The sequence below is a fragment of the Podarcis raffonei genome, chromosome 1 (genome assembly GCF_027172205.1).
Source record: "Podarcis raffonei isolate rPodRaf1 chromosome 1, rPodRaf1.pri, whole genome shotgun sequence".
NCBI classification, from domain to species: Eukaryota; Metazoa; Chordata; class Lepidosauria; order Squamata; family Lacertidae; genus Podarcis; species Podarcis raffonei.
In genome coordinates, this window is record NC_070602.1 from 125655796 (window position 1) to 125681485 (window position 25690).

The 25690-nt window shown below is 40.7% G+C and overlaps 1 protein-coding gene across 3 annotated transcripts in view; it reads left to right on the forward strand.

Moving 5' to 3' along the window:
* Positions 1-3903: 3903 nt before the first annotated feature.
* The window catches only part of SATB2 (SATB homeobox 2), a 128537-nt gene continuing 106750 nt past the window's right edge, over positions 3904-25690 (forward strand). For all 3 annotated transcript variants that reach the window (XM_053361218.1, XM_053361235.1, XM_053361226.1), the window contains exons 1-2: positions 3904-4453; positions 5566-5793. In XM_053361218.1, coding sequence (XP_053217193.1) covers positions 5625-5793 — 169 coding nt within the window. In that variant the 5' untranslated portion in view covers positions 3904-4453; positions 5566-5624. The remainder of the gene's footprint in view (positions 4454-5565; positions 5794-25690) is intronic.

The window sequence follows — 25690 nt, forward strand, 5'->3', positions numbered from 1 at the left end:
TCCGCACAATTTAGTTCCGCTAGTTCGGGCATGGTTTTGCCAATGCTCCAACTTCCAGTCGTTTGCAAAGAACACCACGGACACCGAACTACATGTTCAGGACCAGGGCAAGAAGATAAGAGACATAACCCTCACCTTGAGTCGTCGGAAGCCTACGCCCGTGCCCCAAAAGTTCAACCGCGCACGCGACCTTCGCCCCCGCCTCCCCCCCCCCGCGCCTCTTGCTGCCAAAGCAAGATGAAGACGTCTGTACGAAGGTCTTCAAGAAAAGATCTCTTAAGATCCAGAAAGAAAGAAAGAAAGAAAGAAAGAAAGAAAGAAAGAAAGAAAGAGAAAGTTAGTTCATCCTCTGCTGCAGAACCGCTGCCTTTCCCGGGATGGGTGGGGCCCTCTTGCAACCTACTCCGATTTCAAGTGGAAACGATCTGGAGTTAATCTCTTACCCGGATCAGGGGCTTCTCCGTGGTTCCCAGACTGCCAGCCAGCAGCACTTCCTAGTGCGGGCCGAAGCCCGGAGAAGAAAAGAGGAAAAGAGAGTGGCGAGCCCTCTGCAGTCTATAATGATTCCCATCCTTTGGAGACGCGAGAAGCGAGAGAGCAAGAGCCGCCGCCGCCGCTCCGCTTGCTGCGCCAGGCTCCGAGCTCCAGCAGAGCCCAAACCCCAAAGAAACAACAAGCGCCCTTGACCGAAGCCCAGGCATCGGCGGGCGACTGTTACTATGTTTCTTTTCCTTTGCGATTGTGCGCGCGGGCGCGTGGCAGCGAGGAGCTGCTCCAGCTTTTGTTTTCAAGCCGTCGAAGGAAGGCAGGCAGGCAGGCAGGCAGGGCAGGCCTCGGGCCCAGATCGTCGCGGTTCTTCTCGACATTCTCCAGGGCGAAGCTCGCGGGTCAACTTGACCTTGGGAGCAGCACGCACCTAAGCGCAAAGGAAAACAAGAAAGGAAACAAAAACCCACCCACTCCGCTTCGCTTTCGCGGCAGAGATCGAAGGCTGCTTTGGGGTTCCGATTGCCCCAAGTGTGTGTGTGGGGGAGGGGGGGAAGGTCTTGCGGGAGAAAAGCCCGGGCGCTTCGGCTTCTCTCAACTTTCTGAACTTCGGATTTAGGAGGGCCAAGTTAGGCTCTCCATGGATCACTTGCCTTGCCGTGGCGAAGGAGCTTGAACAACTCAGAGAAGCTATGAGTCACGCCGTGCAGGGCCACCCAAGATGGACAGGTCATAGTGGAGAGTTTGGACCAAACGTGATTCACCTGGGGCAGGAACCGGCAAGCCACTCCAGTCTCCCTGCCAAGAAAACTCCATGGACAAACAACAAGGAGAAGTTAGGCTCTGCGAGTGCAGGCGCACCTAGCTCTGCAAAGGGTCCCTGCGTGCTGATTTCGGAGCGACTGAACGAGAGGGAAAGACTGATTTACAACACCCCTCCTTCCTCTGCGAGGATGTTCTGGAGCCTGTTCCATAACAATCGAATTCTGATTATTTTTTACTTTGGTATAATAAACTGATAGTGCAACCCCATCGGAGTGGCTGGGGCAACCCAATCAGATGGGCGGGGTACAAATATAATAATAATAATAATAATAATAATAATAATAATAATAATAATAATAATAATAATACAACCAGCAATAACAATAACAATTAAATCAAGCAAGCCAGCCCCTGGGTTGTAATCTAAACTGTCTCGTCTGCGCTGCAGGATCCCGAATCGGAGGTTCGGTCACAATTACTGCCATGTCCTGCTCCCCCCACAGCGCCACCATTTAAAACATTTAAATGTATTACAAGTTGTAGGGCAAAAGGTCGGACTAAACCGCTCCCTTCGCAAGATTGAAACGCGTCGCTCTTTGGCCGCAAACCCCCCCCCCCAAAGCGCATAAACGCACAACCCCACGCATGCTTCCGAAGAGGGTGGGTGGGTTTATTTTGACCCTCTAGCGCCACCGTAAAACAAACAAGCCGGGCTGTCTTAAGGTGGGCGCGCCAAGTTCCGGAGCTTCCCCGGCAAAAGCACCGAGCTTTTTGGGGTGGTTTTTTTTTTAAAGCCGCGGTGCAGGGGGACGACTTGGAGGTGTGGGGAGAGAAGGAGGGGCCAGGGGTGAACGGCGACCCGCCTGCACAAGAAGGTGCGGGAAGAGAAGTTTTTTTTTTAAACAGGAGAGGGATTCCTTCCGCGCCACCTTAAATGCTTCGCGGGTGCCGCTTCAATTCTGAGGCAGAAGCAGGTCCCCGTGGCCTGGCCTGGGTGGGGCGGAGGAGGCGAAGGGAGCGGCGCCCCCCCCCGGGAAAAGGAGGGTGTTGAGCGGCTTCTCTCCCTCCCCACCTCAGTCTATTAACTACCCCCCCAAAAGGGGCTGGCGGGGGGGGGCGCAACGGCTCCCCTTCACGGGGCACCGTCCCTCAGGGAATGGCCGTTTCGAGCGGGAGAAGCGTCGCCTCAGCTCTCTCTCTAACCACTGAGCGGCACCGCCATGACCTCTCCTCACGGCCGCCCCCGAAACAACAACAACAACAACAACAACAAAAGACCAAGCCCCCTCCCCCTCCACTGCCAACAAAGCGGCTCCCCACGCGACGGTTTTCGGCCGCCTCACGAGCCACCCCACGCGACACGACCCCTCACGCCACCCGCGCCGGACTCCTGGAATGCGCGCGCCGAAGAGCGGCACGCGCGAGATAGACCGTTATCAGGCTGAGGAGAGGGGGGGGGCCCGGTTTGGTGGGAAGAGCAGAAAGGAGCGGGCGGCGGCGGCGGCGAATGTGTGTGCGGTTATTCGCTCGCGCGCTTTCTCCTCAGGACTGAGGCGGCGGTTGAGGCGGTTCCCGCCTCTCTCTCTCTCTCTCTCTCTCTCTCATATACTTGGGGGGGGGGCACACGCGGCTCCCTCTCCCACTTGCGCGAGGGCGCTTGTTTGGAGGCCTCGGGTCGCTGCGGACCCGGGGAAGGAGGCGCCCGGAATGGACCCTCCCGCGTTTCCCTTCCGCCTCCTCGGGTGTCCCGGGCGGCGGCGGCGGCGGCCGCTGCTCTCCTCTCCTCACTCGCTCCCTTCTGCCGACCCAGCAGTCAACCCCCCTCTCTCTCTCCCCCCCCACTCCACGCCGCCCCACCATTTCACACGCTTCTCCTCCCTCCAACCCGGCCCCCTTTCCCTCCGCGTTACTTCCCTCGCTCCTTCTTCTCTCCTCCCCACCATTCCCGCCTCTCCCCGCCCGCCTGCCTGTCCCTCCCCGCCCGGCGCCTTAAGTTTGCTCTTCTTCTGCCTCGCCCGTGTGCTTGCGCGAACCGCCGCGTGTCTCCCATTTATTATATATTTATTGGGCTTTAATTTCCTGCCAGGCGAGCCTCTCTCTCTCTCTGTCCTCCGCCTGCATGCATGCATGCAAAACGGCAGTGCTGGCGGCCGGAGCAGCAGCAGCAGCAGCAATCGCAATTTGCAACCCCCCCTCTTTTTTTTTTTTTTTTTTTTTTGCCAAGAGGAAGGGCTCTATCCTGCCCCTAAGTTAACGTAGGGAGACTATTTTTAGGGAAGAGAGGAGGAGGAAGAAGAGGAGGGGGGGGGGAGAAAAGAAAAGTAGGAGGGGAAGAAGAAGAAGAAGAAGGGAGGAAGCTGAGCTGTTATTTTGGATTCCAAGAGGAGGGAAGGAGGAAGCGAGGGAAGGAGGGAGTGGAAGGCATCGCCACCAGAACCACACCAACCCTAAAGTGCGGCGGGTGGGGGGGGGGAAACAAAAAAACAAACAAACCCCAAAGCGAGGAAGGACAACCCCAGAAAAGGACTCACTTTGCTTGATGACTCAACGCAACTAATAATCATTTGTCTCCTCTCTGGCGAATCCCTCGTGTTGCTGCTGCTGCTGCTGCTGCTGCTCTCACTGCCTGGCGGAGGGAGAGATTGAAAGTGACACATCGGGCGCTGCTTGCCTGCTCGGCGGCCACCAGAGCACCGGCTCCTGCTGCCTCTTCTTCTCCTGCTCGTTCGGGATAGCATCTCTCCCTCTCCCCTCTTTACAGGCAGCCTCTCCACCCCTTTTTTTCTCCCCCTCCCCTCTTTGATTTCTCTCCCCCCACCACCTTTTTTTTTTTTTTTTTTGCTGAAGGTGAGAGAAATTAGTGTTTCCCTCCCTCTACTTCCTCGTCGATCCCAGGGCTCTCTCTGGTCTCTTCTTTCGCATTCACAACCACCTCGGGTGCCCTTTCGGGAAGAGCTCTTTCCTTCAAGCACCCAAAGCCCACTTTGGCGCAAGACGGCGAGGCATCCTGACCTGGGAGCGCAAGCCTCCCCTCCCCAAAACCATCGGGACTCGAGGTGGCGGTGGGTTGGGGGAGACGAAATAGACGAGGAGAGAATAATAACGTGCAGAGAGGAACCCAGAAAACTTTCCACCCTGGATTCTCTACTTTTGATCCATGGACAGAGCCCAACTCAGCCAAGTTACGGACAGACTATAAGCAGTAAGTACTCCAGGAAAGCTCTCCGATATTCACGGCGGTGGTCCTGAAAGGTTTCTCTTAAGCAGCTAGATCGAAGCAAACAAAATAATTTACGGATGTCTCTCGCACTGACGGAGGTGCTTTTGGCTGAAATGTTGCTATTCTATGTTACGCTCCCATTTGTTTCTTTCTGCGTGACTCCGCAAACTGCTCTAGCCGTGGCTTTTCTCTCTCTTTTTTGGTTTTTGCTGCGCTACGTTGTGTAATCAAGCTTGAAAACTCAATCTGCTTGAGATAGCAGTTCGGCACAAAATATCGAACCGACCTGCCAATGCACATTCTAGCAAAGGGGAAATCCCGGAGGATGCAGGGATTTTTCCCTCCCTTCCCTGCCGATCAAATTTGTACTTTAATGTTCCTTTGCCTAAGAATAAACAAAACAAAGCGGGAAAGAATAGACTTAAGGCATCGATTTCTAAGTGTGTTTAAAAGCAGAGAGGAAGATGCCTGGCACGCAGTATTTTTTTAAAAAAATGCTTTTTAAAAATTAAGTTTGGAAGTGGGGTTACATTTTTAAGTGTCCTTAGGTGTCAAAATAGATCTGCCTGCCATTCCTTCCTACTTCTCCCGGACTGGACCCATTTTTAAATGTATTACTAGGAACCTAATTGAACCTCTTTACTGGTTCGCACGCCATATGAAATGCAGTAGTCTATTGAATACAGTGTACTGCATACTTGCTTCTAAATAGATTTGTTTGCCCAAGTCCCTTGCTTTTCTAAATTGCACTCGACCCCAAAGACGAAAACCGTAGCCTGTAAATAGCTTCGGTACTAGCAATAGCCTGGTTTACAAAGCTGAAGTTGAATGAATGATCAACTTCCGTGACCCTTCCTTGTTAGCTGCCGGCTCGCGAGCAGCAGCAGCAGCATCGGAAGCGCGTTCACAAGTCAGGTGCAAAAGCGAAGCCTTGTGGCTAAGGTCCTCCATGCTTATGTAGATCGTTTTAATTCTGGCTTGAAGTGCTCTTCCTTTTTTAATGTATATGTGATTAATTGATACATTCAGTTTGGACGCTTCTGAAGTGGTACTGCTCATTTCTTTTCTCCCTCCTCTTCTCTCTCTCTTTCTAGGTCCTTGCTCCTTTTATTGTGATCTGCCTGTGGGAACATTGTCTCCAACTCAAAGTAGTATGGACCGGAGAAGTGAGAGTCCCTGTCTAAGGGATAGCCCAGACAGAGGGAGCGGCAGCCCTGATGTCAAAGGTCCTCCCCCTGCGAAGGTGGCCAGACTTGAACAGAATGGCAGCCCTATGGGAGCCCGAGGGAGGCCCAATGGCTCTGTCACCAAATCAGTGGGAGGTAACAAACCTAGTTGAACTAATGTATACATAACAGGCTGGCGGCTGTGTTACAATGGCACAGGGTGTCAGGGTTCAGGTTGGTGAAGCTTGAGTGTCTCTTGGTGTAGGGTTACAGGAAGAAAGTCAGTGGCAGACTGCTAACGTCCCTCTTGCTTCTTTCATCAGTAACCAACAGCCTCATTATGGTTAAACAGGAAAGTGGTTTATACAGAAGGTGGCATATTTTGGGCATGTTGCCACTGTGTATGAGGTGTTAGCTGGTTATGTCACTGTTAGAGTTCTTAGCTTTTCCTGGAAAGCTTAAAGGTGTTCCGTTCTCTGCCCCTGTGTTAGAAGGACATATAAAATGTTTTGGGGTTTTTTGTTTGGCTTTTGTTCTGGGTTGCTTTCTAAATCGTGGCTTTTTTGCACTGTTACTGTATTTGCATCATGGGACAAAGATATTAGTTCTTTAACTCAATTAAAAAGGATCTTAATTATATCCCTAGTATTTTACAGTTTAACTGGGAGCTAATTTAGAATATTTTATAAAAGTTTTGGAATTGTAAAGTTAAGCTTATCTTGTATCTCAGAAAGCGGGTTGGGTTTTTTTTTTAGTCTTGTAATGGGGAAAATCTAGTCATTTTCGTTGCTAAGAATGCATGGAGAAAAAGAATTTATTCTTCAATATTTTATGAATGGCTTGTTTCTAAATAGGAGTACCGGTAAATTGCTGTACTATACACCTTATGAGTCTAGTTTATTTGCCGTACTGTTACTGTACCTATTACTAGTCTAGCTTATTTGAGATTTATGGAATCTAGTTGAGTAGCTTAATGATGTTCTAGGGTTGTGATTCCAACACGCTTACTTGGAAGAAAACTTTTCATAGCAATCAGTAGATATAATACCAAGTAAATGTACAAGATAATAACTTTAAAGAATACTCTCCGAAACAAAATGGGATATTTTTTTCCCTTTATGGACAGTTGCTACAGTGGTTTTTTAAATGCACTGATAGAGTTGTTGGACAGTGTATATATCATTTTCTCTAGATACTCTTTCTTCCGTGTTCTGTGGTGTGATTTCAGTGTCTCAAGTAGATGACTTAAAATCCCAAACACGCAGCTGCTTAAAGATCTTTAGTTCTGAATGTCATGATTTCTCACTTCTTTTACCTTATCTTTGGACCTAGATATAAGTGCAGGATCTAATATTTCTGCACAGTTTCAAAAGAAGAAAAAATACATACAAAACAGGTTGTTCTGCAAAATATGTAACATATTACATATGTCAAAAATCTTATTGCATAGGAAAAAATGCAAGAAAATACAGCATAATACCATTGCACTGCTTTTAACGAAACATTTCTTGCTCAGTGGGATTAGTAATTGCCAAAGATTGTTAAGAAGCTGTAGGTTGAGGTTATCTTCTTCCCTTAAGTTAGTTATCTGTATATTCTAAGATAATCTTGAGTAAAGACAGCTAATAGTGGATTCAAGAGTTTAGACAATGCTTAGAGAGTTGGTGAATGAACCTTTTTCTCACTGTTGCTCTTATTGATTTGTTCTTAGAGGCAAAAAAGAAAAGAAAAAGTGTTAAATTAAATATTACGCTAGAAAGAAAGTTTAAAAAGTAATAATGGAGTACTTGTGGATTTGCTGCTGACTAAATCTTTCTGTAAATATTTCGAGATATGCCCTGCAGTAGCTGGGGGCTATTTGAAGCATTATTGCTTTTTAAGAAAGGGTTTGCGGGTTTGCGTTAATGTCTTTTGGGTTTCTAATCTACACTGAGGTGTGTGTGGGAGGCTTATTTTTAAATTTTGGGCTATGTATGTTTCCAAATTGCTTCAGTGCTTTGCCACAAGAAGGTCACAACAGTTTGTGATATCAAACTGTTCAAACTGTAGACGTTCAGTCAAGTGTGATGTTGGATAGAGGATTTTATTCAGTTTTACATGGAGACTTTCATTACTCAAGGCCAGCTCTTAAGGGGTTACCTTCATATGAACTGCTGATACATTTTTTTTCTGTTAACTTCTTGTTTCATAAAGTTTCTTGTAGTCCTTGTACTTGTTGGCTAGTGTTCCATTTTTAAGTAAGAATGAAAAAATGTTTGATTTCTCAACTCAGCAATACATATTTTTTAAAGTACTTTTAAGTCCTACTATCTTGATAGGGCAATGTTTGTTTTAAATTGATCTTCATTTTATATTAAAATCTTTTAGGATAACTAGCTTAACTGTCTCATGAATGACTTTTTGCTACATCCCTTTCTAAAACGACGACACTTTTCAGTACAAATCACAATGTGGCTTTAAAAGCTGCATTGCAATGGTATGAAAGTTCTACCTTTACTGTAACTGTAACACTCAAATATGATTTTTATAGAGGTGAAAATAGTTATACCAGCAAGGAAAACTAAGGCCATATGTAAAAATCTCTGGCCTATGAAAGTTAGTTAACAAGATACTATCTAGTCGTTAATATTCAACATGTAGTATAGTTAAAAGAATTTCCAAGATTTTTCATGTATGGTGGGTTTGATATTTAATGAAAAGCTGAGGAAAGTTCCTGAATTTCACATCAGTTGCTTTAAAAATAGCATGACTATAGAATCCTACTTATCTTGTTTCTCTTTGGGGGTGAAAGTAGATAATACACGGATTATCACTATGTTCTATTTGATTAAATAATGAGTTAACAGATCTGAAGACATGGCCAAGTGATGAACTTATATTGGTAGACTTACTATTTTTAGAATTCCTTATTCTTTATAATGATATCTCTAAGTAAAGGCAAAAACTCGCAAGGATATGCAATCGTACTTCACTTTTTTTTGGGAGGGGAAGGCATGGTAAAATAGATTTTACGGGAAGTTGTTCTGTAACTAGTGGCATAATAGCTGTTCTAGAGTGAAACATTTTTTGACATTGGGAAGAGAGATAAAAGCCTTGAAAAATCCTAAACAAATGTTAAGCAGGGTGTGGTAGAAGTAAGTTTCCCTGAGGACTTAAAAACCTTTTACTATTTACAGTGTTAATTTTAGTTGAAGTAGTCAGGGTTAACTTTTTTTGCCTTAGGTATTCTAGCACTTCCTGCAGTTACCTAAGTAGTCTGTTTTAAACATCTATGTAATAAAACAGAAGTGCTGCGATACTCATGATTGGCAGTTTTTATAGTGAGACTGTGGGAGAAAAAGGCGAATATCTCTTTAAAACACATATGACGCCTGGGAGAGAGGTTAAAGCAAGCAAGAGCTCTGTGGTGTTGACAGCTTTATATCCCTGCTGGGTAACATTCACTTACTAGAATTGGCGTCCCCTCTCAGTTAGTAATTCGCTCCATAAGGATTTTGAAAAAGGATGATTAATGGCCAGGAAACTCAGATTTGTAAAAATCCTGATTAAAATGTATCTGTGTTCACGATTCTTCAATTCTCATGTGCATTTACATTTTATTAGTCTTTAAGAGATGGAAAATCAGTCTGAAGAGCTCAAGTAAAAACTGTGCTTAATAATTAAGGCTATGATCCTAATTTTACAGATTTAGAAGTGTTAAAATCAGCGGGGGTTACTTTAAACAAATCTTCTATTTTGTCCTTTGGTGAAATAAACTGAAATATAGAATCCACTAGCGCCACATGCTAAAATCTAGTATAATAGTAGGATATTTCACCTATACCAATTGATTCCTATAGTGGTGGTAGAAGCTTGAAGTGCATCTTTTTTACGATGTTAATACTGATTCAAAAACTATTAGAAATTTACCTAAATAGAAGTTGAGGGGCAGCGGCGTGTTTAACAAAGTTATATTTTAATATTTAATTGGAAGACCAACCTTTTGTGCTATTTCTCAATGGGCTATATAAAATAAATGATAACCTATACAGTTTAAATGTTAAGAGAAATACACATATTTTGATACAGCTGTTTTGATTATAAAATAATCAGTTTCTGTCTTTTTGGAAGTTAAATATAGGTACACTTCTTAATCTGGTTCAGTGTTTATCAGATAAATGATAATATGTTTTAAAAAGCTAGCAGAATAATTTATAGCTAGGCCTTAATTGGTGTTAACTCAGAATAAAAGGCCCATTGTATTCAGTGGGAGTTACTTCAAGAGAAGTTCGAACATGGTTGCAGTGTTAGATACCAAACATGAAGCCCAGTCTTATGAATATTTCTTTAAGTGTCATTGAATTCAGTGTTTCTTACATCCAAGTAGAATTACAGCCTTTGTTTTCAGGCCTACTGTTGACAGCAGTAACATATAAGTAATTACTACTACTAGTAGAACCAGGTGTAGGAGTATGTTGTGACCCTTTATTACTGTTGACAAATCTAATGATGGGAAATCAAGGTTAATGTTTGAAGCATTCAGATAGGACACATTGATCAGAGCATTGATATAAGTTGTCATCTGAATATTGTGTGTGACAACTGTTAATGTGATTTACTGGTAGAGAATAATACTTTGTATTTCATTACTGTTCCTTCTATTCATTGTAACTGTGTGAGAGGTATATTGCATTTCCTTGTATTTGTAAAGGTTGAATATACCTTGATAACGAAAGCTAGTTCAAATGACAAAGACAGGTTTTCTCTTGCACAAATTTGGATTACACAAATTTTATATAATATAACATGTTGGATAATACACATTTTTTTTAAAAAATAGTGCATGTTAACATTTTTAAAAGTATTGATTCATATATATATATGTTACAAAACTAAACCCTCTAAAGTAAAATTTGAGGAACAGTATTGCTCTTTAGATAGTATAATGAGTTTTATACTTTTTTACATCCGTCTTTGTCTTTTAAACATGAACATTGCATACACTTGGAGTCACCTAGTATGCCACCTCCTTTCTTCCAGTGAGAGAATAGTCTTCTGTGATTTCTGTATTAACAGCAAATCTGTAGTTGATTTGGTTTCAAAATATTTGCAGCTCAGCATCCACAAAAATATAAAATATCATCCAATGAGGAGTCATCTAGGATCATTTTGGAACATTTTACTTGAAATGTTCTTCATAAAGTTGTAACCATAAGAGATTTGAAACATCAGTATTAGCTCTAAGTCTTTTATGCATGTTTGTTTATACTTTGGAAAAACTGGATCAGATGCTTACTTGGAAGTAAATCCCAGTGATTTCAATAGAATGCATGACTGTTAATGTTTTGAGAAACACAGTCATGTTTTGGATTTCGGTGCAGAGTAAATTGTCTAGTCAGGCTTTACATTGCCTGCCTATCTGCATGTGCATTAAATTTACTTGGTTAGAAGTGTAGCTGAGCTGATTGGGAGAAGCATGCTTAGGATCAAGACCATTATAATATTTTTCCAAACTTCTCTGTTGATCAGGGCCCATTAGCTCCTTTATTTCTGTTAATGTAACATTAATATAGACCATATTTCCCTAGAAAGTGAGCAGATCTGTAGGCTTTTTTTTTGTATGGATAGCTGTAGGATGAGGAGTAAGGCGTCCAAGTCTACTTATTTGAAATAACAAAACAGTATGATTCATTTCCAATTAAATGTGTTTTGGACGAGCCAATATTCTTATGTTTTGTACATGCATTCTGATGCTAACATCTATTTACTAGAAACCAAGTTTAAATGATTTCTTACTACATAGCACTGGGGCTCTAGTGTCAGCAGAAGTACACGGAGTAGACTAACTCTGTGTCTTCCAGTCTTGTACTAAATGTTGATATATGATAGGTTTTTTTTAAAAAAATTAATCTATTAGTAGCTTATCTGCTGAAAAGTGGTTATGGTCAATGTAGCCTATCTGTGTATACAATAAAGTATACAAAATGTAACATTTTCTCCAATGCACATTAACTGGTAATAGTGGAATGCATTGTATCACCTGTGCAAGAAATGTATTTCAGTAACGCTTTATAAATCTTGATGTTAGAAACTGTGCACTTAGAAGTTGGAGAAAAAAAGTGGCGCTTTGTAAAAGGTATACTGTATACTATTTTGACAGACTTATATTCTGTAGGACTTCAGAGCTGGGCAAAGTGCAACAGTTAATGACAATATAATGTAGAATGTATGCTGATATAATTCTCAGCTAATTTATTGTTACCAAAGCAAGCCACAGAAAAAACCCCTGACGGTAGTATAGTAAGCATGAAAGTGCAACAATGAAACAATGCATCATCATTATTGTTAATGAAATTCATTTTCTCTTTGGGAATAACTGAAAATTATGTGGAATACGTGAAAATTAGGAAAGCATTAGGCCATTATAACCCAAGACATTAAGCAGACTAATCTAGTTCCATATCATATAACGTTGGGTAACTTATACGGGTTATTTACTGGGTTCTTTTCAGTAACGGTCAACAGCATTTTAAGATTAAAATACCATCTTTTAGGGTACTAGGGCTCAGCTCCTGCCTGTCTAATGGTGCTTTACAATCCAAGATAGTGCTCAGCTGACACAATGTGTGTATGTGACAGCACCCTCTGAAAGAGAAAGTGCTCATTTGGCAACACAGAATATTAACTTTGAACTATAGTGTGTGCTTAGCTGCCCCCCCAATAAATGATGAATCAATCCTATGTTAATTGATTCCTACTGTATAAACTCCTCAGAAACAGATGCACTTTCATATGAAGACATTCTATAAGTGAAACTGTTTTAAGAGCTAAAGCCACAACTGACAAACATTTGAGAAACTGAAGATTTCAGAGAAATGTACTTAATTATCTCTCCCGTGCTGCATTTTCCCACCACATTTAAGCTGAGCATTCATCAGGGAGTATTAAGCATTGATCTTGTGTTTGTGAAGAATAAGTTTCAGTTAATTTGGAGTGCAGAAAAAAAGGATCAGCATTGTGCAAGGCTTTCTCTATTATCATATCTTTTTAAAGATTAGCACTAATATTTTCTTTTAGGGCCTTCATTATGTCCATTGTATTAACAATATCAATTCTAAAATTAGTATAGTTATGTCAATTTTACAACAGTATTGGGGAAATAAGTTCAGTAGGCTTTCTATTCTCTAAACTTACTTTGATTGCTTTGAACGTATTGTCTCTGCTTGTTCATAGCAATGCATGAGTTGTCCAACAAATTGATTACCCAAGTGATATAATATTTACTTTGTACCAAATAATTCCCCCCCTCTATAACTTTTAATTTTTAAAAGTGTTTGATGCAAAAATATTTAAGATTAAAAATTAATTTTGCTAATGAGACAAGTAGAGGATATTTCTAGAGGTGCTCTGCTCTTTGGGGATTTAACACAACTGTCTTACAGTAATGTCAATAATTTAACGAAAATCTGTGCAGTCTTAGACACAAAAGTCTTAGAATTTAAGGACTGTTTTACATGTAATGGGTTATGGAAATGAAGGAGTTTACCACATGTTTTAGTGAGTAAAATGTAAAGTGCGAGACAGCTCTCTCTGTGTGTGTGTGTTTGCATGTTCTGTGTTTGCATGTTCTGTGCAGAGCTACAATTAACATTGTGTGTTAGTGGTAGTGAAGCTAATGCAAGCATTTTTCAAGTTATGGCATTCACTGGAAAAATGCAGTAAACTGGTTGTGTACTGCTGTGAGATGCAAACCATTTATTGGTGGATGTTTGATGATGCAGTTAGAATTGTTTACATGTCTCAATTGATGATGATGATGATGATAATAATAATAATAATAATAATAATAATAATAATAATAATAATAATATATTTATACCCCGCCCATCTGGCTGGGTTTCCCCAGCCACTCTGGGCGGCTTCCAACAGAATATTAAAATACAATAGTCTATTAAACATTAAAAGCTTCCCTAAACAGGGCTGCCTTCAGATGTCTTCTAAAAGTCTGGTAGTTGTTTTTCTCTTTGACATCTGGTGGGAGGGCTTTCCACAGGGCGAGTGCCACAACCGAGAAGGCCCTCTGCCTGGTTCCCTGTAACTTGGCTTCTCGCAGCATGGGAACTGCCAGAAGGCCCTCGGCGCTGGACCTCAGTGTCCGGGCAGAACGATGGGGGTGGAGACACTCCTTCAGGTATACTGGACCGAGGCTGTTTAGGGCTTTAAAAAATATTATTATTAAAAAATGAATTGGACCATTTCCCCAAGTTTTAGGTTGTTAAAGATTGCTGTGCTGTTAGAAATTAATAATTCTATGTGTGTTCAGTAGGACTAGAAATATACTTGCTATCATATGACTTGCTTCTTTGCAGTTTATGAGCAGTTATTCATGCCTTTCAGTAGTTATTACTGAAACTATGGTCAAATGTTCCTATGTTGTATCTAGAGATAGCAGGATTATGCATACTATAATATAATCTTTGCATCTGTGCAAAATAGAATTTCAGTTAAAGATGAAACATACAAAAGGAGTCTTACGGTGGTATCCAATAATGCACTTCCGTAAGTACAGTAATTCCCACTCATGCAACACAACTTCCCTTCCCTCTCCACTTCACATATACCCTTCCCAAATTTGGTACAAATTTAGGGAGTGCACACAGCAGGGGAGTTTTGTTGCATAGACGAAAGTCAATTTGCTAACAGAAGCACGTTGCTGCATTCTACTCCTTAAATAATGGCTGGTTGACACAATACATCACCCCCAATGATTCCAGATGTGAATCAGGTAGTTATGGATATGGAAGACATTCATTTTTCCAGCAGTTTTTCTAACTGGTTTACTGCCCTGTTCCCATATTAGCCTGGTTTGCATATAATGCTAAACCATGGTTTAGAGTTATATCCATAAGCAGGAAGGAACATTGCTCTTGCATAGTTCCTCGCTTCCTGCCTCCTGTTCAACTGCAAGAAGAACTTAACAGGTATTTAGTTCCAACTTTCAGTTTATCCTGACTTGTGTCATATGTACCAGAGATTGTGGTTTAAAACAAACTCTAGTTAGTTAAACAAGCCAGCTTCAAACCCCATAGTTCCAAGTTGGTTTGTTTTGATGCTGACCAGAATTTGTTTTAAACCATGAATGTTGGTTCCTCTGATATGACAAGCTAGGATTAGTGGAAAGTGAAACTAAACTCTGTTAAAGTCTTCTCCCAACCTCAAGGGAGAAAGAAGGAAGAAAGCATTTGAGCCTGAGACTTTCCTTAGGTTCCTTCCTGATTGTGCATGTGGTGCCAAGCTGTGGTCATCATGTTGATCCATGCGAATGTGCACCCATGGGCAGTCTGTGTACATGGAGAAGAAATGTATTCTGCATAGTAAAATTGGAGATATATGCAGACTTGAAAAGCAACTTGAATCCTAGGAAATATGTTTAAGATCATAACCTAAAATCATATAGGTGGAAGTTAGTTCCATTTAAAACAATGGAAATAGGTTCCCACATCACATTTTTAAAGATACAAGGTGTCATTGTTAACTGGCAGATATTTACTTGTTACATGACACTGTTTCTTTGGTAAACAAAGAAACTTGTCTTCAATAACTTGATTTGCAGTTTTTCATAACATGTAATAGTGTTGGGCCTAGAAGCTACTTAAGTTTATCTCTAAGATACGTGGTTTAGGCTACAAACCTATTCACATTTACGTAGGTGTAAGACACATTGAAATTAGTGTGGCATTAGTTCTGAGTTTATGTGGGTAGGATTGCACTGTTAGTTGGACTAATATGAGACAACATAATAATAGTATTGTGAGAAAATTTTCTTTTTTGTTTAGCGTATTTATTTGTCAGTAGGTTTCTGGGTTTTTATTTCATTCCATGTAAAGGTGTTTAGGATTATGTTTAGGATCTTCCTTTTAAAAGATAAATATTGCTGATGCAGTCATATTACAAATGAAGCATGCCCTTTGAATAACCTATATTTTAAAATGGAAAATAAAATCATATTTTTATGTGATGTGCCTTTCCATTATTTATATGTTACAACTGAATATGCATATCTCTTAGATTTGCTATTTTGTATTTTATTGGCTATTAAGGAATAAAAATCTCACTTATGAGTTATGCATTACTTTGCAGTAAAAGGTGCCTTTCATAATGTCTTTTCCCAACTTACAAATAACTTTTTTTGCCATAATACTCACATGCTAGCAGAGCAACATGATAGATGTCTCCTTAAGTGTCGTAGTAAAAGAAAATGACTTGAATTTTGAGGCTGTGGATAGTTTATGTTGTTTTGGACCAATTTCCCAAGCAGTGATCGAAAACAGATTACAATAACAATTATACAGTCAGAAGATGCAATATCCATTTCTGTTTTAATTGGGTGAAAGAATAATAAAAACATCATTAAGAAAAATGAGATGGACCTGTCACATAGTCTACCAATTTTTAGACTTTGAGAAAATACAGAGTAACTGAACTGGTGTTTAGTTTACTTCATCTTGTTAGCTAAAATCTGTATTTATGGTGGAAAATATGCGACTTGTGCTCACAGACATGGACAAGTTTTTAGTAACTGCTGTTATTAAGATTTTAAAGTAGAGGTGAAATAATTGGGCTTATGCCTTTTAAATTCAGTGAGAGGAAGCACTTCCTGTTGCCAGTTTAATTCCCCCTCCCCTTTGTTCATTACAACTTGATTCGTTTGTCATCTGCCAGCTTTATGAAATGGAAGGAATATCTGAGTAGTGGAGACAGTAATGTTTTCTTCCCAAAATGTGTCTTGGATCCTAACTTTTGTTCCATGAATGGAAAATAATTCACATTCATGGAACAGGGCTATTCTGCCTTACCCATCCCTCTGAAGACCCCAGGTCCCTGAAAATATGCTCCTGGTTGTTGGATGGTACAGGATTTGGTGCAGCAAGCTACAGATGGATGGAGAGTTCATAAAAACTTATCCTTATTACACAAACAGAGGAGCAACTAGGATGTAAACCATTGTACACTTTTCTCAGCTCTTTGTGAGAAAATTCATGCAGCTACTTTTTGTGCTCCATCTCCCCACCCCACCACTGCAACCTTTCTCTCCATGAATGTACAGCGTGAAAGCTGTTGTCTGAGTGGCGTCAGTTCCCAGTTTAATGGCCTCAGTTCCCAGTTTAGTATGCTATTGCAAACTGTTGAAGTACTGAAGCTGGGCCTGCCTGTCGTGTAGCATTCAGCTGACCTCTTCACCAGTGACTACCTGCATTTTTCCTCTGTGGGGATAGAAGAAAAGCTCTCAGAGTGGTGACTATAAACAAGTCCTGCATTTAGATCAACTGAATTAATAATTAGAGATAAAGTAAGGTCCCTGGCAAACTGTAAGCTTTGTTATGAAGTTATTTGCAAACTTCCCAGTACGGTGGGTGTGCTTGCTTATTTCAGGGCTTTCCAAATTTTTCATGTTGGTGAAACATTTATTAGACATGCATCATTTCATAACATAGTAATTCAGTTTTACTAGCAAACCAGAGGTTAGACTAACCCTTTTCCAGCTCCAGAAGGAGCAAGGGGAGCGTTCGCGCAACACACCTACACACTGCAGCCGACAGACAAACGTGTCTCGACAGACAGTTTGGACAGCTTTGGCTTATTTGTTTGTTGAACTCTGTAAGCCCTTAGAACTGACATGATCCTCCCCAGTCTCTTAAAAATAGTATTTGCCAAACTGTACATCAGAAAATTGTAATACGTGCAATATTGATACAATAATTTACCAATATCATACAGCGTAACAAAAATGTTGTGGTGGAAATAAATGGTGATTATTTCTGATAAAATAGGAAAAATGAAAGATATTAGAGCTACCTTATTACTAACAGATTCTATTAATATCACATAAGGATGTAGTGCATCTTGTACTTTATTGTACTTCGTTATTCTAATACAAAATAAAAAGGCTCAGTTTCTCTCTAAATGTACAACTTGCTGCCTGCTTTCTCTGACTTTTGCTGTGTTTTCGTTTGGACATGCATACTGTATCCCAAATTCTTATAAACAATTAATCAATATCAGATCAATAGCGTTTGCTTTTCTCCTAAGAGATTGCCATACATGTTGCTTTTGAGAGATGAGTCTTTTATATTCCAATACTATCCCTTTTGACATTACAAGAGGATCATTTGTAATGTTATATCCAGTAGTATTTTGGATTTCTTTTATTGCCAAATTTCAATGTATTAGTCTAGGGGAATGTCCGAAAATGTAAAAAATTGCCCTCAAAGCCCTAGAGTGTCAACATTTATCACTGACATTTGGGGATATTGTGCTTAATTGTGTTGGTGTAAATACTAACTAAATAATAATGTGTGGAAATTCCCCTGAAAGTTTATAAGCATTTTCCCAGATCCATTTTCAGATTTCCTGTTGCATTTCTTTTGCAAGATCCATTTTGTTTGATCTGAATTTATTGTTGGTTCCAAATTAGCTTGAATTTTATCCATACAGCCTAATGCATTGTTTGATGGCCCAGAATTATTATTTCAAGCTCCTTGCAGTCTCACAATGAACCATATATTACTAGTGATTGCGTAATTATGTATTTGACTTGGGAGATATTGAAAGGTGAGGTATATGCTGATTTCTTCCTGAATTGACTTTTAAGTGTTCCTGCCGCTTAGAAAAATGGTGCCATGAGAGGGCAAGATTAGGAAGAAAGGAGCCTTCCCATTTGGATGTTTAGACTGCAGAATATACGGTGGCTCAGAATATGATTTAGTGTAGCATTCCTTGGTTCCTAAACTGGCAGAGTATAGAACCATATTTTACTTGTGATGTAAAATGAAGCCTTTCAGACTACCAATTTCCTTGTACAGTAATCCAAGATCTTTATAGCACAGTTCAGGTGGAGACTAGGCAGAAATAAAAGCAGGTTGTATAGTAGGAAGGTGATCTCATGGAACATTTATCCTTACATTTCAGGCTAGGAGCTTCTGGAGTCTAGAAACAGAATTGTTAGTATATTGTGCAGATGATTCAAATCATAATGGCAGTACTTTGTGAGCAAACTAGTCACAGTAAATTTGAGGATATTTCTACAAGCAACAGCATTATGCACACACCAGCAAATTGATTTTCTTAATATTCATGTACATATCCTAGTTTGCAATATGTATGTTGCTGTTCATTCAGCTTCCATAGAACTGAAAGGTAATAATACTTCAAATTCTTTGATGAAAAGTTAACTAATAAACCTTTGTTTGCAAATTCAAGGACTCTCAAAAGTTAAATGAACATGGTGTGAAATGAATATTATTAACATCTGTTATTGCAAGACCATTCTACCTATAGGGAAAATAGGGTAATAGTCTTGGAAATTGATTACAGTATAGTAGCTGCCATATAATATCTGGCTTTTTTTTTGCATTTTGGGTAAGTAGACATAGAATATAGTGAATGATAGGCAAATACAGAGATGTATGTTTGAAGTAAAAAGTTTTTAAAATATAAATTCTTCAGGATACCATCAACATGCAGGGCTAAGACCCACCTTGTTAAAGTATACAAGAGTGCCCCGAATGAGGATTTATTTTTTATATGCATCGGACTCGATAAACTTCTGTGCACCTGGAGGCTTCCTCCCTTCTTTTTCTGTTCTTGATGCCTTCCCATGTTTTCCTTTTTCTCTATTAGGTAAATATAACCTAGTTTACATATGTATAACTGAATTGTGCCAAGGCAGCCATAAGCTTGGGAGCAATGGTGAAAGGAGAGCAAGAAGAAATAAAGAATTATTTTCCAACCTAGGGCCAGACCCTGGTAACCATGCAGTTCAGAGGGCTTAGAAGCAACTCAAGGGACAAAGCAAAATAATTAGTATTTGGAATATATTAATAGGGTTGGTTTATATGTAATAACAAAACCGCTTTGAGATTTTTTATTTAAAATATAAAGCGGTATAGAAATGAAATGGGGGGGGGGGAATCGTAGTATAGCATTAAGTGATCAAGCTCTATGCTTGTGTGCTTCTTTCTTCCCTTGGATAGGTTGCCCAACTTTGGATGTAATGGCAGACTCTGGTTTGACACTAAATTGGAACCGAGGGAGAAAATTGGAGTATGTAAAGAGAGAAGGGGACACATGTGCTAAGGCCAATGATGTGGGTTTTCTGGGAATTTTTGGATAGAGAAAAATCCCAGAAAACCTTTCTTTTCAAATTAATATAATTAATGTAATTTGCACCATAAGTTTTTTAGTTTGCATCAGAATTTTTTCTGATGCCCTAGAGCATGAACTAATTTAGCATGTTTATTTTATTTGTATTCAGTAAACAAAGCTAAAAACTTTGAAACGGCCGAGCTTGCCTACGCTTTATTTGAAGTTGGCACCCATTGATTGTTACTAATGAATTTATAAAACAGAATAAAGCACTGGATAGTTGCCATATGTCCTCTTTTTTCTGGACACCTCTTTTTCAGGATTAAAATTTCTGTCCGGGAGGATTTTTAAAATTTGGCAGAAGGTCCAGGTTTTTTTATTTGGGTTTTTTGTTTGTTTACAATATCCCAATAATTTGTTAAAATAGAAACAAATTTAAAAGCCCCATGCATCGTGCTCCCACCCCTTGTTTTTCATGAATGGAACGGGAGAACTCTGCAGCATGTCTGCACCCTTCTTCCCAGGGCCAATGAGGAACAGCAGCTGTAGGCCAGTGTTGTGGTCACATGGGCGTTTGTAATTGCGGCACCCACGGCTCTACTCTGGCAGGCTCGTTAAAGTTAAGAACATTGCTACTAATAATATACCACAGTTTCTATAGCCTACATATGGTAGGGGTATTTAAAATGAGAGTCATCATAGCAATCCGTTGTTAAACGTAGAAGTCTGTAAATATATTCTCCTTTTTCAAAGTATAGCACCCCTAGCACTGGAAAATCTTCCACTCCACATTTCTGTCTATAGCCTAATGATCAAGCTCTGTAGCCATCAAGCCCCATGATATTCTTGTAAAGAAGCTGGTAAAATGCGGTCTTGACTTTGCTACCACTCAGTGGATTTGTAACTGGCTGACTGACCGAACCCAAAGGGTGCTCATCAATGGTTCCTCTTCATCCTGGAGAAGAGTGACTAGTGGGGTGCCACAGGGTTCTGTCTTGGGCCCGGTCTTATTCAACATCTTTATCAACGACTTGGATGATGGACTCAAGGGCATCCTGATCAAATTTGCAGATGACACCAAACTGGGAGGGGTGGCTAACACCCCAGAGGACAGGATCACACTTCAAAACGACCTTGACAGATTGGAGAACTGGGCCAAAACAAACAAGATGAATTTTAACAGGGAAAAATGTAAAGTATTGCACTTGGGCAAAAAAAATGAGAGGCACAAATACAAGATGGGTGACACCTGGCTTGAGAGCAGTACATGTGAAAAGGATCTAGGAGTCTTGGTTGACCACAAACTAGACATGAGCCAACAGTGTGACGCGGCAGCTAAAAAAGCCAATGCAATTCTGGGCTCCATCAATAGGAGTATAGCATCTAGATCAAGGGAAATAATAGTGCCACTGTATTCTGCTCTGGTCAGACCTCACCTGGAGTACTGTGTCCAGTTCTGGGCGCCACAGTTCAAGAAGGACACTGACAAACTGGAACGTGTCCAGAGGAGGGCAACCAAAATGGTCAAAGGCCTGGAAACGATGCCTTATGAGGAACGGCTAAGGGAGCTGGGCATGTTTAGCCTGGAGAAGAGGAGGTTAAGGGGTGATATGATAGCCATGTTCAAATATATAAAAGGATGTCACATAGAGGAGGGAGAAAGGTTGTTTTCTGCTGCTCCAGAGAAGCGGACACGGAGCAATGGATCCAAACTACAAGAAAGAAGATTCCACCTAAACATTAGGAAGAACTTCCTGACAGTAAGAGGTGTTTGACAGTGGAATTTGCTGCCAAGGAGTGTGGTGGAGTCTCCTTCTTTGGAGGTCTTTAAGCAGAGGCTTGACAACCATATGTCAGGAGTGCTCTGATGGTGTTTCCTGCTTGGCAGGGGGTTGGACTCAATGGCCCTTGTGGTCTCTTCCAACTCTATGATTCTATGATTCTATAAGCTATGACTGTACCAACATGCTCCAAATCATGCTTTATTGTTGCATTTAAAATGGCCTACAGTGCTCTAAATTAAGAGTGCTTCCCTTCATCACTTCACTTACATTTCCTTCTCATGAGCTATATGCCTTCATTAGGTTCTGTTTTACTTCTGGGTGCTGTGTCATCATTGGTCAAATACAATCAAGTATTTAAAGCAGGAGTGTTTTTAGAAGTCCTTAATTGTTTTTAAATATGTTTTTATTTTATTTTTACTTGTACTGTTTTACCACCATGTTTTCCCATTGTGTGCTCTTTTGGGAAGAAAGACAGGATAGAAGTTTAATAAAAATAAAATAAAATACCCTTAGTTTTGGAGCCTGAACAAGCCCCCTCAGCTAAATTTTCTGCCTCCCACCCCAATTTTGGTGGCAGTGAGAAAAAGTTATTTTTAAAAGTAGACATAGTGGTAGGGTGTGCTAATCTCAGGGCCCTAATGCAGTTGTAAATCTCTCCCTCCCTCAGATTGATTGAGTAAATTGCCCCCTCAGCTGATTTGCACAGGATTGTGTCCCTGTGTGTATGTTTACCTGTGTGTGTGTGTGTTTGTGTGTGACCATACCCACCCCTTGCATGTGGCACCCAGAGGTTTGGTCAGAGACTAATGTTGTTCTTAGACTAAGAAAGATTAGCTACCCCTGATTGAAATCACCATTTAAAAATAATTATTACAAAGGATATGAGTTGCAAAACCAAATAAAGTTGATTGTTTTGGAACAATGAAATCAAATTTCTGTACTTTTGTAATCAACCATTATTTACATTTTTTGTAGCAAATAGATCTTGGTTTTTTTTAGAATGGTAGGAGATACTTAAACAGCTGCAATTTTATTTCAACTGAAATTCAGCTAACAAAGCACACCACATCCATAAAAGGCTTCAGTTTTTAAATGTGATAGTGTCTTAAGGCATAGAGCAGAGGGTGCCTGCTGCTAAACAAAGTGTGTATACATGTATACATACCCAGATTCCTGCGGGTATGGAAAGCAAGGGGCCCTTAATCTTGCCTTTGTTGAGGTCCTATCATGTTAAAAATAAATAATTAGGCACCAATGATATGAGAGCATTGTGACCTCATGGATTATTTACACAAGATAAAATACCACCAAACTACAGTACATCATGAGCAACACTCTTGGACTTGGGTTAGCAGGCCCCCATAGAAGACAAGGATGAAAAGTATGTGTGTGGGGTGTTGTGTGTGAATTGTGGGATCTGGGTTGGTGAAGAGGGGAATTTCCATTTCAGTTGCTTTGGAAGGAGGAGCAGGGATGCTAGCTATCGCTCTTGAGCTTCCTGCGAAGGTGAGAGGGCTTTGATCAGTGGAGTGGGGAGGCTGTTGCAGTCCTGCTGCTTGGAACCAGGTGCCACCTTTGCAGATGGGAGCAGACCCACCCACCCTGGTGGAGTGCGCACTTGAAAACTCAACATTCCCACAAGGCAAGAGAGCCTGCAAACTTGTCATAAGGTAAAGGTAAAGGGACCCCTGACCATTAGGTCCAGTTGTGACCGACTCTGGGGTTGCGCGTTCATCTCGCTCTATAGGCCGAGGGAGCCGGCGTTTGTCCGCAGACAGCTTCCGGGTCAGGTGGCCAGCATGACTAAGCCGCTTCTGGCGAACCAGAGCAGCACACAGAAATGCCGTTTACGTTCCCGCCGGAGCGGTACCTATTTATCTACTTGCACTTTGACGTGCTTTCGAACTGCTAGGTTGGCAGGAGCAGGGACCGAACAATGGGAGCACATCCCGTCGCGGGGATTTGAACCGCCGACCTTCTGATCGGCAAGTCCTAGTCTCTGTGGTTTAACCCACAGCACCACATGTGTCATACCTTGTCTTTAAAAGCTTGGCAGGAGGGATGGAGAAACTTGGTGGGCCATCTTTGTCATTTCCCTGCAGTTTTGAACTTTCTGCCTTCCTCCTGAGTGCACTGTGTCTGCTGCTGAGCTTGTGCCATCACTTGCCTGAATAAAGATCTATTTGTTTTGATCTTTCAGGTAAAACACCTGTGTCTGGATTTGTTGGGTGGGAGCCAGGACGTAGTATTTGCCTGGGCAGTTTGGTAGTTCAGTCCCCCAGATTGTCCACTTGTTGTTGGACTACAGCTCCTATCCTCCCTGACCATTGGCCATGCTGGCTGGAGATGATGGGAATTTTAGTCCAACAATACCTGTAGTTTTTCCAACCCTGCAATATAATATATTGTATAGTAGAAAAATCCGCTAATAATAATAATAATTCACTAAACTTGCCTTTTAAAACCAACAGGGTTTTCTAGTCTCTTAAGATGTGAATACAGTAGTTTCTTCACTTTTCTTCCTTTTGGAAAAAGCTTTTACTGTAAACTTACATATGATGACATCCTAATATTTCAGTACAAGGTCTATTTGTAGTTTCACTTTTAAGACATTGTAACGTGACCGTTAAAATTAATTGTGGGTGGAATCTGGCATAGAAATTGGCATTTAAAAATTATAGCTGTGCAGGGAATTCTCTTTAATTCTCTCACCATGAACCATTTTTTAAAATGCCACAGGCATCAAAAGCACTAGTATGTATTAAATAGGTGGTTTTATAAAAACATCTAAGGTACTAGTTCTAAAATGGCGTCACTCTTTTGAAGTGAAATATTAGTATATTTTCCATTAGTTCATGTTATTATATATAGTAGTGTGGGATATTTGTAAAACAACAAATGAAATGGCTAAGTTGTATTAAGAAATAACTAAGTTACGTTATGTTTTGTTTTTTAATATGCATTTTTTCAGAGCCATAGCCTGCCTTTAACATAAATGGAAAAGTTGGGTTTGACAGGGTTTTTTTTTTCTCCTGGTAAGGAATTACATCTTCAGAGGAAAATAAAGATAGTAGCAATATGTATGTTATCTTTTCTTTAAAATGATGTATTTTATCCAAAGTTGTAGCTCAGCTGATTGTAAGGCTTCTGTTAGCAGATTGGGGTGGCATGCAATTTTTAGCAATTTCCTCTGCCCCCAGATTCTGTTTTAGAGCATCTTGCAACCCTCTGGAGTTGGTGAAGGAAGTGTGGAGGGCTGTAGGTGGGAGACGTATTGCTGAATATTGCTTCAATCTCTTCCGCTGATGGAAGTCATACTATCAACTGAGTGGAACCATTGGATATACAGTATTTTCTTCTCTCTCTCTCTCTGTGTGTGTGTGTGTGTGTGTGTGTGAGTGAGAGAGAGAGAGAGAGAGAGGATGGGTGAGGGGAAGAGAGTGAGCTAGTACTGTAACAAGATTTGTTGCACTAGTCATGTGGAAAAAATCATGAGTGTGTGTTTTCTCAGATACTGAAGTATGTGTTGGACAGTACAGTATCTTAAAGAGCAGCAACTTTTCAGTTTCTGAACCATTTGTCTATGAGCTTGCTTTTTTAAAAGAGCTATGGCTTGTCTGTGAGGTTGATTAGCTTGAAACAGCTGAACATTGCTGTTGCTTTTGATCAGGGATGAAATAATTAGGAAAACTGAGACTATCATTTACAGTGTTGTCACTTTCTTACTATGCAGTGCTATTCATGACTGTCTACTTGTGGTGGACAATGCAACTGTGATCATGAGGCAATAACTCTTCTCCATTTGGCTCTTACAGGTTCTTTGCTTTTATCTTTGTGGTAGAAAATATATGAATCTTAATAATAATAGAAGATAAGAGTTAATCATTTTACACTGAATTTTCTCTTTATCCTAGGAAATAGTGTTTTTTCTCTAACAAGTGCCATCCTATTGTCTTACCTTTTTTTGTCCAATTTGTTTTGGTACTTACTGAGTTGTTTTGTGTTTTTCTTTGCTTTTACAGTACAGGGGGGGGGGGAAACCAAAGGGAGAAAAAGCAAATCCCATTGGATAAATGAGCTTTACTCCCAGGTTTATAGGACTGCAATATCAGGCTACTGGACAAAATGAATTATTACTTGCCTTG